Source organism: Colletotrichum gloeosporioides, assembly GCF_011800055.1.
Source record: "Colletotrichum gloeosporioides strain Lc1 chromosome Unknown consensus_66, whole genome shotgun sequence".
Classification (NCBI taxonomy): domain Eukaryota; kingdom Fungi; phylum Ascomycota; class Sordariomycetes; order Glomerellales; family Glomerellaceae; genus Colletotrichum; species Colletotrichum gloeosporioides.
In genome coordinates, this window is record NW_025544711.1 from 70,107 (window position 1) to 84,293 (window position 14,187).

At 52.4% G+C, this 14,187-nt stretch overlaps 5 protein-coding genes across 5 annotated transcripts; 4 read left to right on the top strand and 1 right to left on the bottom strand.

Moving 5' to 3' along the window:
* Nucleotides 1-535: 535 nt before the first annotated feature.
* Nucleotides 536-1,015, top strand: GCG54_00014673 (uncharacterized protein; the record flags this gene model as incomplete). Its single annotated transcript, XM_045414496.1, has 1 exon — nucleotides 536-1,015. The coding sequence occupies one exon, from the start codon at nucleotides 536-538 to the stop codon at nucleotides 1,013-1,015; it is 480 nt and encodes a 159-aa protein (XP_045260618.1).
* A 195-nt stretch (nucleotides 1,016-1,210) lies between these two features.
* GCG54_00014674 (Pantothenate transporter liz1) lies at nucleotides 1,211-12,023 on the bottom strand (the record flags this gene model as incomplete). The annotated part of the gene is made up of 13 exons (XM_045414497.1): nucleotides 1,211-1,978; nucleotides 2,034-2,537; nucleotides 2,591-2,874; nucleotides 4,761-4,929; nucleotides 4,973-7,168; nucleotides 10,232-10,450; nucleotides 10,506-10,719; nucleotides 10,770-10,856; nucleotides 10,902-11,256; nucleotides 11,307-11,583; nucleotides 11,637-11,665; nucleotides 11,732-11,784; nucleotides 11,839-12,023. The coding sequence occupies 13 exons, from the start codon at nucleotides 12,021-12,023 to the stop codon at nucleotides 1,211-1,213; spliced, it is 5,340 nt and encodes a 1,779-aa protein (XP_045260619.1).
* Nucleotides 3,545-4,606, top strand: GCG54_00014675 (uncharacterized protein; the record flags this gene model as incomplete). Its single annotated transcript, XM_045414498.1, has 3 exons — nucleotides 3,545-3,983; nucleotides 4,033-4,413; nucleotides 4,476-4,606. 3 exons carry the CDS (start codon nucleotides 3,545-3,547, stop codon nucleotides 4,604-4,606), a joined length of 951 nt encoding a protein of 316 aa, XP_045260620.1.
* GCG54_00014676 (Thiol-specific monooxygenase) lies at nucleotides 8,410-9,998 on the top strand (the record flags this gene model as incomplete). Its single annotated transcript, XM_045414499.1, has 3 exons — nucleotides 8,410-8,495; nucleotides 8,557-9,148; nucleotides 9,204-9,998. The coding sequence occupies 3 exons, from the start codon at nucleotides 8,410-8,412 to the stop codon at nucleotides 9,996-9,998; spliced, it is 1,473 nt and encodes a 490-aa protein (XP_045260621.1).
* Nucleotides 12,024-12,578: 555 nt separating the features above from the next.
* GCG54_00014677 (uncharacterized protein) lies at nucleotides 12,579-14,168 on the top strand (the record flags this gene model as incomplete). The annotated part of the gene is made up of 7 exons (XM_045414500.1): nucleotides 12,579-12,765; nucleotides 12,820-12,881; nucleotides 12,947-13,195; nucleotides 13,250-13,488; nucleotides 13,536-13,632; nucleotides 13,682-13,806; nucleotides 13,865-14,168. 7 exons carry the CDS (start codon nucleotides 12,579-12,581, stop codon nucleotides 14,166-14,168), a joined length of 1,263 nt encoding a protein of 420 aa, XP_045260622.1.
* Between the last annotated feature and the right edge of the window lie 19 nt (nucleotides 14,169-14,187).

The window sequence follows — 14,187 nt, forward strand, 5'->3', positions numbered from 1 at the left end:
CTTCCCTTTTGCTAATAACTTGGCAGTCTTTGATTTTGCTCAGAGACCAGCGGCAGTCTTATCCCTGCAGGCTATTGCTTCTATACAACTTCAAGGTATGGAAACTGGCAACCAAATAATAAAATGACCTAAACTACGCACTGATACTTGACTTTAGATCCTTCCAGACGATTATCAATCATCCATACACACAATGGGTACATATGACGAAGACGAGGATTCGAAGCCTTCCGAAATGTACAACGCACTCAACGGGCACTCTATTACCGACAGGCAAAGGGGCCCACGATATTGGAACCCAATTTCGTTCTTGAGAAACTCCAATTACACACCAGTCGAAGACGCAGATGGGCAAAGAGAAAATGCGACTGCCCTTACGTTGGAGCTCCGGGGAAAAGAAATCACGATACGAAGATGGCAATGCTTTTCCGGATTCTTGATGGTAGTGCTGTTGATTACCTGGGTTTTGTTCGCATCGAAGCCGCTTCCACGATATCCCCAACCGGGTGAAGGCACGGACAATGTTCTGAAATGGATGAAGCAAGCGGAAGTGGCTGATGGGCATTACTGGTGCGGCCCAACAACAACTGAAGCTAAGAAAAGAGGATGCACGTTCAATAAACTTCACAACAGGTGGATGTCGCCACACTGCACAGCAGATTTCGAACCTGCGAAGGAGGCTGTTTTCAAGGCTCTGGACGGCGATGTCCCTGAATTTGTCTTCTACAGAGATGAGGATGGCAAGCCTGGGGCAAAGATATCCGAGGAGGAGCTGAATGGGATGGATATCTTGACGCCAGCGTGGACGACGGTGGGACATCATATGACGCATTGCATGTACTTGCTTCTTCAGGCAGCCGCATCTTTGAATCTTGGGACCAAGGCAGACATGGTAGTGCATGCGTGGGAGCATGCTGGGCATTGTGCTAGCGTCATCATGAACATCACAAAGACGGCGCCAGGGTGGACCGATATCGCGAGTTTCGGGCATACCCAGTCGGGCGTTTGTTGGTAGCCGGACACGCCTAGACTGATACACGCTGGCATAGCATTTGGCGAGAAGCGCAGAAGCGTCTATTGAGCATTTACTGGAATGAAGACAGACTGAACATATTATCGTTCTAGATATTGTATTACACACTATAGATATATCCCTATCTGCGTCGCAAGTTCATAATTCTAAGTGGCACTTGTCGCACAACACGCCAGCTCAAGCCTCATCGCTGTCACTTTCATGAGTGCTAACCTTTACTCTCGACTCCCTCCACTTCTGCAACAAGGGAAGCCCAACACCTGTCCAAACTGTCAACGCGATGACAAAGGCAAGAGCACTGCCCCATCCATGTGTCTTCGCGAAAGCTGGAGCTTGTCCGCTGGGCATCTGCAGCTGCTGGAACGGGATGACGACGGCCTGTCCAACAGAAACCATGAAACCCAAGACAAAGGCACGCTTCTGCTGGTCGCCACCACATGCCTCATTTGCCCAACCCGCCAACAAAGGCGTGTAGCAGCCGTAGCATCCTGCAAGAATGAAGACAGCCATACGAAGCATATGAGGAACAGTCCAAGCGGTGAGAACGGCGTAGACAAAGGTCAACAGACAGCCGACGGCGAAGCAGATCGGTCCACGGCTGCGCATCTTGTCGGCAATGTAACCCGTCGAGACCATGAAGACGAAGTTTATTGCGCCGACGCAGGTTGGGATGTTGTTGATCTCGGGCACCGTGTACATCTTGGTGGACTTGAGGTAGAGGGTGAAGTACTGGATGATGTAGGAGCCGCAGGTGAGAGTCCAGAAGCAGTAGGCGGCGGTGAAGGCGTAGACCTGCCATGAGCCGAAGACGCGGGTGATGACGGACCAGTTCATCTTACCGACGGGCTTGCGGCCCTCTTCTTCGATGCGCTGACGGGCACGCTCCTTCTCCCAGTCGCTGAGATAGAAGGCTTGGGTGGTGTGTGGAGTGTCAGGGAAGCAAATCTGACAGAGAGGTCAGTACATGCATGCTAAAGCGCGGTAGGAATTGCCAACTTACAACGCCGTAGATAACGACTGGAATGGCGAGGATGAAATCAAAGATGAAGAGCCATCTCCACGCTGACAGGCCTCCTTTGCCGCCCATTCCGGTGTAAAGGGCGGATTGCAGATATCCAGAGAACATCTGACCCAAGACGCCGCTCATGACAAACAGACCAGAGCGACGGGCAAGTTCGCTCTTACGGTACCAAGAGCCGAGTGTGAACATCACACCCGGCCAGGCGCTAGACTCGAACAAGCCGATAAAGAAGCGGAGGACATAGAATTGGTGCGCACTGTTGCATTTGAAAAGAAACAGTACGAAGAGCGACCATACCAAGAGGCAGCCTGGCAACCAGTAGCGAGGACGGACGACGGTGATGATCAGGTTTGCGAAAGATCCGCCGATGATAGTGCCGATGTTGAAGTACGTATTCATCCAAGAAAGCTCGTTGCCAGGGCCGAAGCCAAGCTCATCGCTCATGCCGGACACATAGGCATTTGAAATGTTGTTTTGATCGAGCTGTCCATATGAAATCAGCGATGAGCGTGAGAACCTCAGCGAAAGCTTCATACCTGTTTGATAAAATACATCAAACAACCGAAGCTCAGGAGAAACCAATCGAGCTTGAAGATGAGCTTCTTCTCTTCGGGAGATGTGCCCGGCTCATGCCAGTGGAACCATCCGGCCTGCTCAGGCTCTTGTGGGGGCTCCGGCTTGGTATCGGCAGCGGCGGCGGCGGACGTCGTCGAAATGCCGTCCTTGTCGTGGGCCCGGTCGACCGGGTCGACCGCCTTGATCGCGTTCGACGCGTTCTTGTCGAGGTGCGCCATGTTTGACTCGGCTGCGTGACGAGCAACTGACTCGGATGTTCGGAGACAAGGAGAAGCACCGCTTCGCACAACACACGCGTCGGACCCAGAAATGCTGCTCGGTGAGGCCCTTAACAGAAGGTGAAGGTTTGGGGGTGACTGGGCAGCAGATCTTTATGACAGCCACCGGTCTCCTGAGTCGTTCTCAAGGCGGCCGATAGCCCGACAATGATTGGATAACGAATTTTTCTGGGTCGAGCACGACATCGGCAGTCCGCTCAGTGACATTCAGCAAAAGACCGGGTGCTTGGAACGCCAAAACAACAATTTTACCCCGGTGCCGCGCGGTGGATTTGTCCCTTTGATGGTGGTATCGGGGAGGGGCCTACCTCTTTACCCGTTTGGGTAGTTTGTGTCGGACGCTGTCCGGTTTCTGGCCCGGCCATCGGACCCTTACTCGTACGCCCAGCAGTCCCCGGCTTATCCCCCATTCGCCTTCTGAAAGCCCGAACCCCGCTGCTTCAGCTTTCAGGGCGATAGGTGAGTTGGTTCAGATATCGCTGCTAAGGCGTGATTCAATGCCCAGGCTGTCTGGCATGATATTGACTGGTTCCCAGATTTGCACATCGGTTGACTATTAACTCAGTTAAAAACAGAGCACCGAGCTGAACTCACCGACTTTTGACTCAACCAGCTCCTGTCGAACTGTGTCTCAACATGGTTGACTTCGTAGAAATCAACGGTGCCCGACTGGCATATCGCGTTGCCGGTCCGGAGGATGCGCCGCTCATGATCACTCTTCATGGAGGCCGAGGAATGGGTGAGCATGAGCACTATTCTGTCAGTGACTTTGCACGGCTAAGCAGCTGTTCAGGTGATCATAGGTCGGACTTCAAAGTCTACAGCCAGCTAAGTGACAAGATCCGAGTCTTGTCGTTCGATTACCGTGGACATGGTCAGAGCTCTTTGACCAAGCCGTACACATTCGAGCAGATAGTAGATGACATCGAGGGCGTAAGGCAGCACTTTGCCGGTGCCAAGCAAGTCATCATCTGTGGTGGAAGCTTCGGCGGCTTTCTGGCTCAGCACTATGCGATCAAATATGCCCCTAAAGTTTCGCATTTGATTCTCAGAGGCACAGCTGCATCTCATCACCGTGAGCCCTTGTGCCATGCGTGCTGATATTATTACTGACCATAGTCCAGACGAGGCCGGGGCGATCAAGACTCTGGAAGAGAGAATACATAAAGTTCCCAGCTTCTCTGTTGACATGCTGAGAAACAAGGTCTTTGGAGCGTACGAGAGTGATCGTGAGTTCCAGCTGATCTATTTCGCCATGATGCCACTTTACAGGGAGGTCTTTGACCCGGATGCGGCGCTGAAGAGCAATCTGGATGGCGTTTATGTGGCTGAATCGCACAGCAAGTTAACGATGCCAGTGGAGAATCGTTTTAGTAAACTGACCGTGTTTTTAGATGATCTATACTCGGAGAAGGAGAAGTACTTCGATTACACAGACCGCTTGTCACAGATTACCGCCAAGACGTTGGTGGTTGTCGGTGACAAGGACTGGATCTGCCCTCCAGGTAAGCGTAACTGAAAATACCGTTAGCATCCAGAGTAAATCACAAGCTGACATCAAGTACAGAAAACTCGAAGTTGATTGCCGAGAAGATCCCTGGGGCTGAGTTGTTCATGGTTGAGAACGCGAACCATGGAGTGCATGCAGAGAAGCCGGAAGTGGTGCTCCCCAAGATCCGAAGACACTTGAACATTTGAATCCAGGAACGTCGACTGTTTCGATGGTTCCTACGTCGTCACAGCTCAGGAATGACTATTTTGTTCAATTTAAGACGCGTGGTATCTGAAAGCAAGGGCGCAACGCTAAAGGATGACGGTAGCTACAAGCATTCAAAGAAATCCCAATTCCAACGACCCCCATCCATAGTCCATAGCAGAGTCCTCATTTCCCGCAACGGCCGAGTGTCGTGTTCCTGTCGGCGAGAAAGCAGCTTGCCCCCTGAAACCCGTCGTAGTAGGTGGCTGGCCGGCGCAATCATCGGGCCATTCATGGAAAGCGTAACAAGTAGACCTCCCAAGTACTTCTTGCATCAGAGTGACTAGACTTGTGATCATTGGACGGACCATCGCCTGGTATGACTCCCTCGATGAGGTCATCTGTCCGTTATTGCCATACATGTTGTTACTGCTGCCGGGGAAGTGAAGAGTGGTGTAGCCGTTGTTGGGTACGCCTGAGATCAGACTCATGAACTGGCGGAAGACGTGTGCTGCTTGCCGTGCGTGGGTCCAGCCTTCGGGGAAGGCTTCGAGAATGCTGACAATAACGGCGACTTCGTCTCTGGCCGAGAACGACGTGCACTCTGCGGCACAGGCGATGAAGCTGTGGATAAGGACCAATCCGACAGGGAACAAACGGCACAGGGTGACCCGGTTCAGTGGCAGCTGACGTTGCTGGAGAAGGACTGAGGTAGACTGGAGATGCTTCTGGGCGAAGCGCAAGAGCTCGACCGCGGACACAATGGAGCCGCATGAGTTGAAGTGGCAGGGATAGTGAAGCAAAAGCAAAAGATGGTAGTACCGTGCACTCAACCAGGTGACCGAATTATGAATCGGCACGTTGTCTGGCTCCAAGGGAGACACAAGGCAGCCGTTGCTGTACCAGTTCTCGATTTCCGATCTGATATCCTGAACAATGACACGGCGGTCAGCCTGAGAGAGGGCAGCGACGTCTGACTGCTTTCGCGTGTGAATCTGGCGGAGTATACGATCTTCCAATTGCCTCAGCTGGATGACGTGACGGTTTGTCTGGAGGATAGAGGCAAAATGTTGACGATCTGGAGAGGCGAATTCTTCAATTGTCAGCCCGGGCAACGGGACATCCATGTTCTCGTCGATAAGCGCCACCGGCAAGCCCAATGAAATAGCCATCATCCTGTCCAGGACGTAGATGCTCCAGAAGAGACGATGTCGCAGCTCGATATCCATGGCAGACAGCGTCTTGTCTTCGGAAGATCTGCGGCTCAGGCCTAGCAGCATCGCCTGGCGAGAGACTATGCCGGCTATTGACCACGTTGAGATGCCCTTTGGATCAAAGAGAGAGTACAGTGCTACCAAGACCAGGATTTGAATCGACTCAAGGTCTTCGCGAGCCAAGCATTCTTGGATGATGTCGGCATAAGCCACGTCGAACTTGGATGTCGTATCGTTGGGTATCTGACCCGCTCTCTGCAGGGTGGTGCACCCAATGGCCATGATGAGATACAGTAGGGTCGTATCTGAATCCCGCCGTCGTTTGGAAGACTCGCCCAAGTTCTCCAGATCCCTGAGAACCTTGGACCTATTCACGAACGGATATGCTCGATTCACGTTGCGGAAGTAGGCGTCCACAAATCGACGAGCAATGGCATCTCGCGGCAAACTCGATGATGAGAAGCCTCCATCCCGGATAGACTCGATACCAAGTATCCTCCCTGGCTCTGGTGCCGGCTGGAGAAGAGCACGCATATGATCGTTCCCTCTCGATGAAGGTGATTCCGAGTCAACGTTCACGGCCAAACTTCGCTGATCAAAGACAACCGACCCGGCGTTGTGGATCGGGAACCCATCCCCTCGGTTGCTTCCCACACTTGCGGACCCAGGCGTGGCTCCATTCGCAGGCGTTGATGGGTTGATATCCAATTGCTGGCTTTGGTGCTGGGAAAGAGCTCCCGGTGAAGACCCTAGGAGCGAAACAAGGTCCGTTCCGGTATCGAGATGCTCAACTCCGCCTCCAGGTACGGGATGGCTTTCGTTGATGTATCGTGTTAACCATTCAATCCTCGCCCTCAGATGATGCGTTTGGGCTGCCGTGGACGCAGCTGGTGTGGAGAAAGAACACTTATGTCCAGCATTGGCACACAACGTGCAGATGGGAAATGTGCGTGAGCATTTCTTCTTGAAAGCACGGCACCGGTCGCAAGCGGGAATATCGCGGGGCGCCTTAGGCGAGGACGCCGCTACTCCCGTGTTCGCCGAGGCAGTGGCGTTGGCGACATTGGGAACAGTGCCGCCTGATGGAAGTCCAGGGGCAGCAGCAATAGGACTTGGCAGTATCGACGGCGTAGGGGGCGGCAGAGACGTTGTCCCTACGACTGCCGAGGCGGCTCCTGAAGATGAGACATCGGGAGTGATATCCGGGGCTCCTCCAGCTGGCGCTGGTGATGTCTGCGGTGGCGGCAGAGATGCGCGAGGCAGTACGGGCGGAGAAGCCGAGCGGCGGAGAGTGGATGGAGACGATGGGGATGTTCGTCGGACGCGGAAGCGGTGGATGTTGGATTTGATCTGTTCGGGAGACATTGCGACGGGTTTGCCAGTGAAGACGGCGAGACGCCGACGCAACGCCCGTCTCGAGTCGGAAGGGGGACGATCGGTCGGTCGGTCACTGTGCGCGGGCGCGTCGCAGGCGCATAGATGATAGGGGGGATCGAATGGCTTGGAATCCAGGAGTCGTGGGGGCGATCTGAGTCGGAGTCGGGGCTCACTCCGCTATTATGCTGAGCTGCTCTTCAGGCCATGGATAGATGCCAGGCCCTTCCGACGTGGTGGTAATGCTGCAACAATCCGTTCCTATTTCTATCATGTATGTCGACGTAGAGAACGCAGCATCTTTGCAGAGTGCGAATATTTCCTCTCTCCCCCCTTTCAGCGTTGCACTCCAGCCAGGCTGTCCAGTCCGCGCAGATCCGATAGCTTTTTTTTTTCAAGCCTTGCGCCGGCAGCTAGCACGACCCAGGCATTTCGGCAGTCAGTTTGATAGCAATCAACACAAGCACGACTCGAACGGGCGCAGAGCACGCAATCTCTATCGGCTGAGGGGGTGGGCGAATGAGAATTCTTTCTTCAGGGACAATTGTCCAGTAGATGGCCCATGTTTTGCCCCGCTGTCGGGGATCTGTCGTTCGGACTTAATACTGCTGAAGAATTTTCTTTTCTGGTTAGGTGGCCGGATTGCGACTTTGTGGGAGACAAGTGCGTGCTGCGATCACTGGCGAACATGGGAAAACAGAAGCTTCATGTCTCTGTGAATGATAGAGTCTCTGCCAAGAGAATTGTAAGACGGGGAAGTATATGACTTGCATGAGACTGCTGTTCGTCCCAAGACCGCTTCTCTCCGGCTGAAGGATGCGTGTATGTAATAGTCCCACCACACAGTTCAGTGTTCGCGCGACTCAGACAGCTTAGCAGACAATAGCGCCAGTCGGGCCAAGGCCGATCGGTGTCGGTCATCGCTCTCGCCTCGCCATCCCAGCGGGCCTTTCGTCCGATTGCAAAGCATGATTGCACCAGCTGAATGAGTGGTTTGTGCCCATTGCCGAAATCTGAAGATATGGGAATGCAATCGCCTGATGTTCTCTCGCCAGTATAGACAACTCTTCACTGGTGTTTACTCATTTAAGTCCGTCATCTCCTCTCTTCACAGGCTTCCTCCGAGCTGTTCATCGGCGCTACGATACCCCTCATCATCATTCCAACCCTACTCTTCCATACTCCGTCCCACACCGATCCGGTTAAACCCCGCAGCCATGTCGCCCATGTACACGGAGGATAATCTCAATGTCGACCGGGTCGCCGTGATCGGCGCCGGACCGTGCGGTCTCGCCGCCGCAAAGTAAGCTGTCGTCCGTCCGAGCCAGCGCTGGAGTATCTTGATGCTAATGACCGGCCCGTAGATATTTTTTGGCCGAGAAGAAGTTCTCCAAAGTCCAAATTTTCGAGCAAAGAGATACCGTCGGCGGTGTTTGGACCTACAGCTCTCTCAGCGTCATTGATAATGACTTCAGCATCCCGAGAACGCAGCCCACAAGGAACCCGGACACGGCTATTGCCGTTGAAGGTCATGAGGCCAAGCAGTTCGTGTCGCCAGTCTATGACTTTCTTGAGACCAACATCCCGCACACGCTCATGAACTACTCCGACAAGAAGTTCCCCTCTACTGCCTCGCTATTCCCTCCTCACCAGACCGTGAAGAAGTATCTTGAAGACTACGCCGAAGAACTGAGGCCCATCATTTCACTATCGACGCAGGTTTTGAGCTTGAAGAAGGTGCAGAGTGGCAGCCAAGTATGCTGGGAGATTGAGACACAAGACCTCAAGACCAATGAGACAACGAAGTCGCAATTTGATGCAGTGATGGTCGCCAGCGGCCACTACAACGACCCTTTCATCCCGGATATTTCAGGCCTCGCCGACTTTGACAAGGCGCACCCTGGCACCATTTCCCATTCCAAGTTCTACAGGAACCCTTCTCAATATGTGGGCAAAGTAAGCCACACTCAACATGCAGTCATGAGAATTGTGGGCTGACTCAACAATGCAGAAAGTTATCGTTGTCGGTAACTCGGCCTCCGGTATCGACTTGAGCGCCCAGATCTCTGCAGTCTGCAAACTCCCAATCATTGTGTCCGAAAAGACAACCCCGAATACTCCAGCGGAAGACCGCTCATCATGGGCCAAGATGGTGCCGGAGATTCTTGAGTTTATCCCTGAAGGTCGCAAGGTGCGCCTTGCCAACGGCGAAGTTGAGTCCGACGTTGACGGTGTGGTCTTCTGCACGGGTTATTTCTACAGCTTCCCTTTTCTTCGCGACCTCTCACCGCCAGTTGTCACAGACGGCGCCTACGCTCGCAATTTGTATGAGCACCTTCTCTACATCGATGATCCAACGTTGGCGTTCGCTGGTATCCCGCAACGCATCGTCCCGTTCCCTGTGGCCGAAGGCCAGGCCGCATTCGTTGCACGAGCGTGGGCAGACAGGTTGCATCTGCCAAGCACCGCCGAGATGAGGGAATGGGAAGCAAAGATGCTGAAAGATAAGGGAGAAAGCAAGATGCTACACAACCTGGCTTTCCCCAAAGACTTGGATTACATCAACATGCTCCACGCCCGGAGTCTTGAGGCTGCGAAGCGAGAGGGACTCGAAAACGATGGCGTCGGCAAGATTCCGCCATTCTGGGATGACGAGAAGAGGTGGACGAGAGAACGTTTCCCGCTCATCAAAATCGCATCGAGAAAGCTTGGTGAGAAGAGACACGAGGTCACGACTTTGGAGCAACTGGGTTTTGATTACAAGGCTTGGAAGGCTGGCTTGAGCGAGGAGGAGAAATTGCTGTGAACACCCGACAGCATCGTAACAAGGAGTTGAACTGTCAAACTTAAGCGTTAGACATAGACCGCTAGAGATTCCATCATTTCCAAGGCCGGTATTTCTTCTCAAAAACCCTGGTGGTCTTTCCACATCTTGAAGTGTTCCTGCTGCAACTCTCATCGCCCTAGATAGCGTTACTGCCATTGCAACTGCGGTGAATTGACGCATTTTAGTTAAGTATCAACTGTCGCCTTTCGAACCTTTCGACCCAAGTGGCCCAATAGCAGTATACCTCCAGCCTGCGCAACCGCACAAACAGACGAGGTGATCCATCCTACCCGGAAGTAGGGCGTCTGCGTTCCTGTATTGAATATGAGAAGGGGGACCCAGGCGTTGAAAGTCGCACCGAAGGCTTGAGCAATCCCAAGAATGAGAGCTCTCTCATCCGCTAGAGAGCCAAAGGTTTCACCAAGGTAAGACTTGTCCATGAGTCAGCATCTGCGCATGAAGAGAAACAAATGGGAATCTGCTTACGATGATAACCGGCCCATAGGCAAGGGTGGCCGGGTTGACGAGGTACCCGAAGAACGCGCCCGCCTTCGATGGGACAGCGGCCAAGACAACACACGTGAAGAAGTTCAAGGACGTGATTACAAGGGCGACCCAGATGCGATTCTCCAGTCTATCAGACAGCAGGCCGAACAAGATTGTGCCGACGAGACCAACTGCGTACGCTGCTGTGGGGATGCTGGGAAGGTTTCAGCCAAAGGTCCTATTGTGTACTTGTCATATACTCACACATTGATCTCCTGGACTGTATACTCGTTCAGGGTTTTGAGGTAGATCGCAAAAAAGTCGAGGCCGTAGGTATCGATGCAGAAGAAACTCCGTTGCGTTAGGTAGAAACATTTACGAATACGAATGACTCACATGTAGTTGAGTACAAAGACCCAGACAAACGGGCGACTAAGCACGCTCTTGAATGTTTTAAGCGTCACGCCCTCGAATCTTTTGCGCCCGACCTCAACCACTCGTGACTTTGCGAGTTCTCGCTCCTTTTCGTTGAGATAGAACACGCGCGTGTCATATGGGCTGTCAGGGACAGCAAAGAAGCCCCAAACCGCACCAGGAACGTTGATGATGCCACACATGATGAAAAGCCATCTCCAGCCTGGTATTCCGTGGACGCCGTCAAGTCCAGTGTACACTGCTGCTTGAAGGTATCCGGAGAACATTTGGGCCGCGAATGATGCCGAGTAAAAAATGGTAGCGCGAGTGGCTAGCTCTGCTCAGTCGTTAGCTGGGGATTTCTGGACTTGCAGCTAGGATGTTCACCCTTGGGAGTGTACCAGCTTCCGAGAAGGGTCATGCCTCCGACGTAGAATGGAGATTCGGCGAGACCGAGTAGAAGTCGCAGAGCATATATATGCTTGTAGTTCTTGACGGCGGCAAAACAGAAGGTGAGGATAGCCCATGTTACCTCGATGGATGGGAGCCATATCGAGGGACGGACATGGGTGACAATGATTTGGCTGGGAATCATGCCAACTGTGTAGCCTATTGTCCACAACGTTTGAAAATAATTGTATTGGTCGGCGAAGAGTTCCAAGTCCTGCAGCCATTAGCACAAAAAGTCCCCACGAGGTGTGGCATTCTAAGTATTACCTCTTCCATGCCAGACACGTAAGCGTTTCCTGCAATAGCGGTTAGATGTTTTTGTGTAAGACGCATATGATCCACACAGGCTTGCAAGTACTTACGAAGATTTGAAGCATCCAAAAGTCTGAGGAAGTATCCGAAACATGCCCATGAGCTTGTAATGTTAGTCACTGAGGTGAAGGAAGTGAACTTCTCTCAGGATACTTACAGAATGAAGAAGTCGAGCTTCAACAAAAGCTTTCGTTCTTCAGACCTACCGCTTCGGTGAAACCATCCACGTTTCCGCTGACCAGCAGCCTCCCCTTCCACATCACCGACAACATTATGAACAATGTCATCTCGCTTGGTGTGCGACGAATCTTGATCCTGAGTCAAACTGGACTTGTCAGCCATTTTGCAGATTTGGTTGGAAGGCCTCGCAGATGATACGACGGCCTCGAACAAGAACCAAGCAGATCGTATTACTTATCAGGAGCGCGAAGAAGCGATGCGGAGCGATCTACTTCTGCCCATTCTTGATGCCATGGCACCCAAGGAATGGTGCAATGCCGGCATTGTGGAGCGTTCATTCACCCCAACTCTCTTTGTCACCTGGGTAGTAGACGCAGAGAGATGTGATGATTGGAGAAGAGGTGGTCGATTAACAGAAATCGGCGCCGAAAGCCGGCTTGCTGCATGTCCGCGCAACACCCGTGTCGTTCCGACCGCCTAGAACGATTTACCATCAATCCTGATAATTGCGCCATCGTGTATCCGACAAATTGATTACCAACTATCGCTCATTGTCCGGAATGTGGGCGGCCTGGACTCCAATGCGCTAGAGGGTGAGGTAGATGAAGAGAAAAGTCCATTCATATGACGAGCGTCTGACCGCGGACTATTAAGCAACATTTGGAGCTGACAGAGCCTCCAGGTCTTTGAGCAACAAAGACCCCTATCAATACAGCCATGACTGCCGACATCATTCCGTACGAGCTCTATTCAGACGCTCCAGGCTTTTTGCTCAATAAGCCTGAATGGGAAAAGGCAAATGCAGCTCACCCCGAAACCTCGAGCTTTGGCTCAGTCCCAAAGGGGTGGCCATCTCAATTTTCTGGGCCTCAGACGTGGACTGGTCAATATTTAGAACAGCATCGTAAGTTCCCTACTTGTAAGACAAAGACAAAGGGCGAATGCTGATTCTATGCAGCTGAAAGGTATATCAAGCACCTATCCCAAGAGCATATCGACGAGATAGATGCTGCCATCAAGGTGAGAGCATGTTGAGCGCGCCCTACTTCAATGAACAGACGACAGTCTCATAACCGTTATCACAGAATTGGAAGAAGCAATCCGTTCCTCTCTCCAATATTAGTCAAGCGAACTTCCCGCTTCCTGTCCTCGGGCCAATGCTGCGCGGAGTATCCGATAAAATCTACAACGGCATCGGAGTTCAGATTCTCAGGGGCTTCCCGGTCCAGAAGTACGACAAGACGGACCAGATCATTGCTTTTCTCGGAATAAATGCTTGGGTCGGTGATCGACGTCTCAATCAGGGAGCGGACCGAGCAATATGCCACATCAAGGTGTGCATCAAGTATCCATGCCGCCTTCGTCCATGGGTTGCTGACAATCGCCAGAGCATTTCGCATTTGGACCCAGAAAACCGTGGAAAGATCTATGTTTCTGCTCAAGACACCAACGCACAATTCTTTCACAGCGACGCCGGTAGTGATGTAGTTGGACTCATGGCTGTGAGCCTTTCAGGTCACGGAGGTGCATCGACTGTCGTCAGCGCTGGACAAGTGTACAACCATCTTGCCATACATCGACCTGACATTGTCCGGCTTCTGGCCGAGAAAAAGTTCCGCTGGAGAGCGTACGTCTATCCCCCAACACAAATTGGAAGGTTCTCACGATATTTAGCAACGGCATACCCGACGATGGGGTGCACTTGATTCATAAAAAAGACGGCCGCCTATTTCTCAATTTCTCGACACGGACTTTCATTGGCTACGGAGAGGTGAGTCTTGAATATGATAAGTGCAGTAAAAGTGACTGACGATTGGTAGATGCCCGATCGGGATGCCGATTATCCACCATTGTCCTTCGAAGAGCGAGAGGCCTTTGCGGGCTGGCAGTGGGTGGCCGACGAGTACAGTCTCAAGACAGACCTTGAAGTAGGTGATATTGAATGGTACGTTGCTTTCAAGTCCTCCCCGAACCCGTTCTCCCTCTGACTAAGACCCATTTAGGGTGAACAATCTTCACCTTCAACATGCACGGCGCGGCTTTACCGAGGACATCACGAATCCTAGACATCTCATCCGGATCTGGCTGAGCGATAGCGAAAACTCGCCCGAGGTTCCTGAAGACATCAAACGGAAGTTCGACGCCATGTTTGCCGAAAATCCGAATTTCTTTCCACTTGATGAGATCGAGGAGGACTTGAAGCGGAGGCAGAGCGGGATCTTCACGGGCTCATGTAAGCAAGAGACAGCTGACGAGAGGCTGCAAAGTGGAGGCATTGAAGCGTTGAACTCGCGAGTAGTCCGTTAGTTGCACTGCCTGATACGTT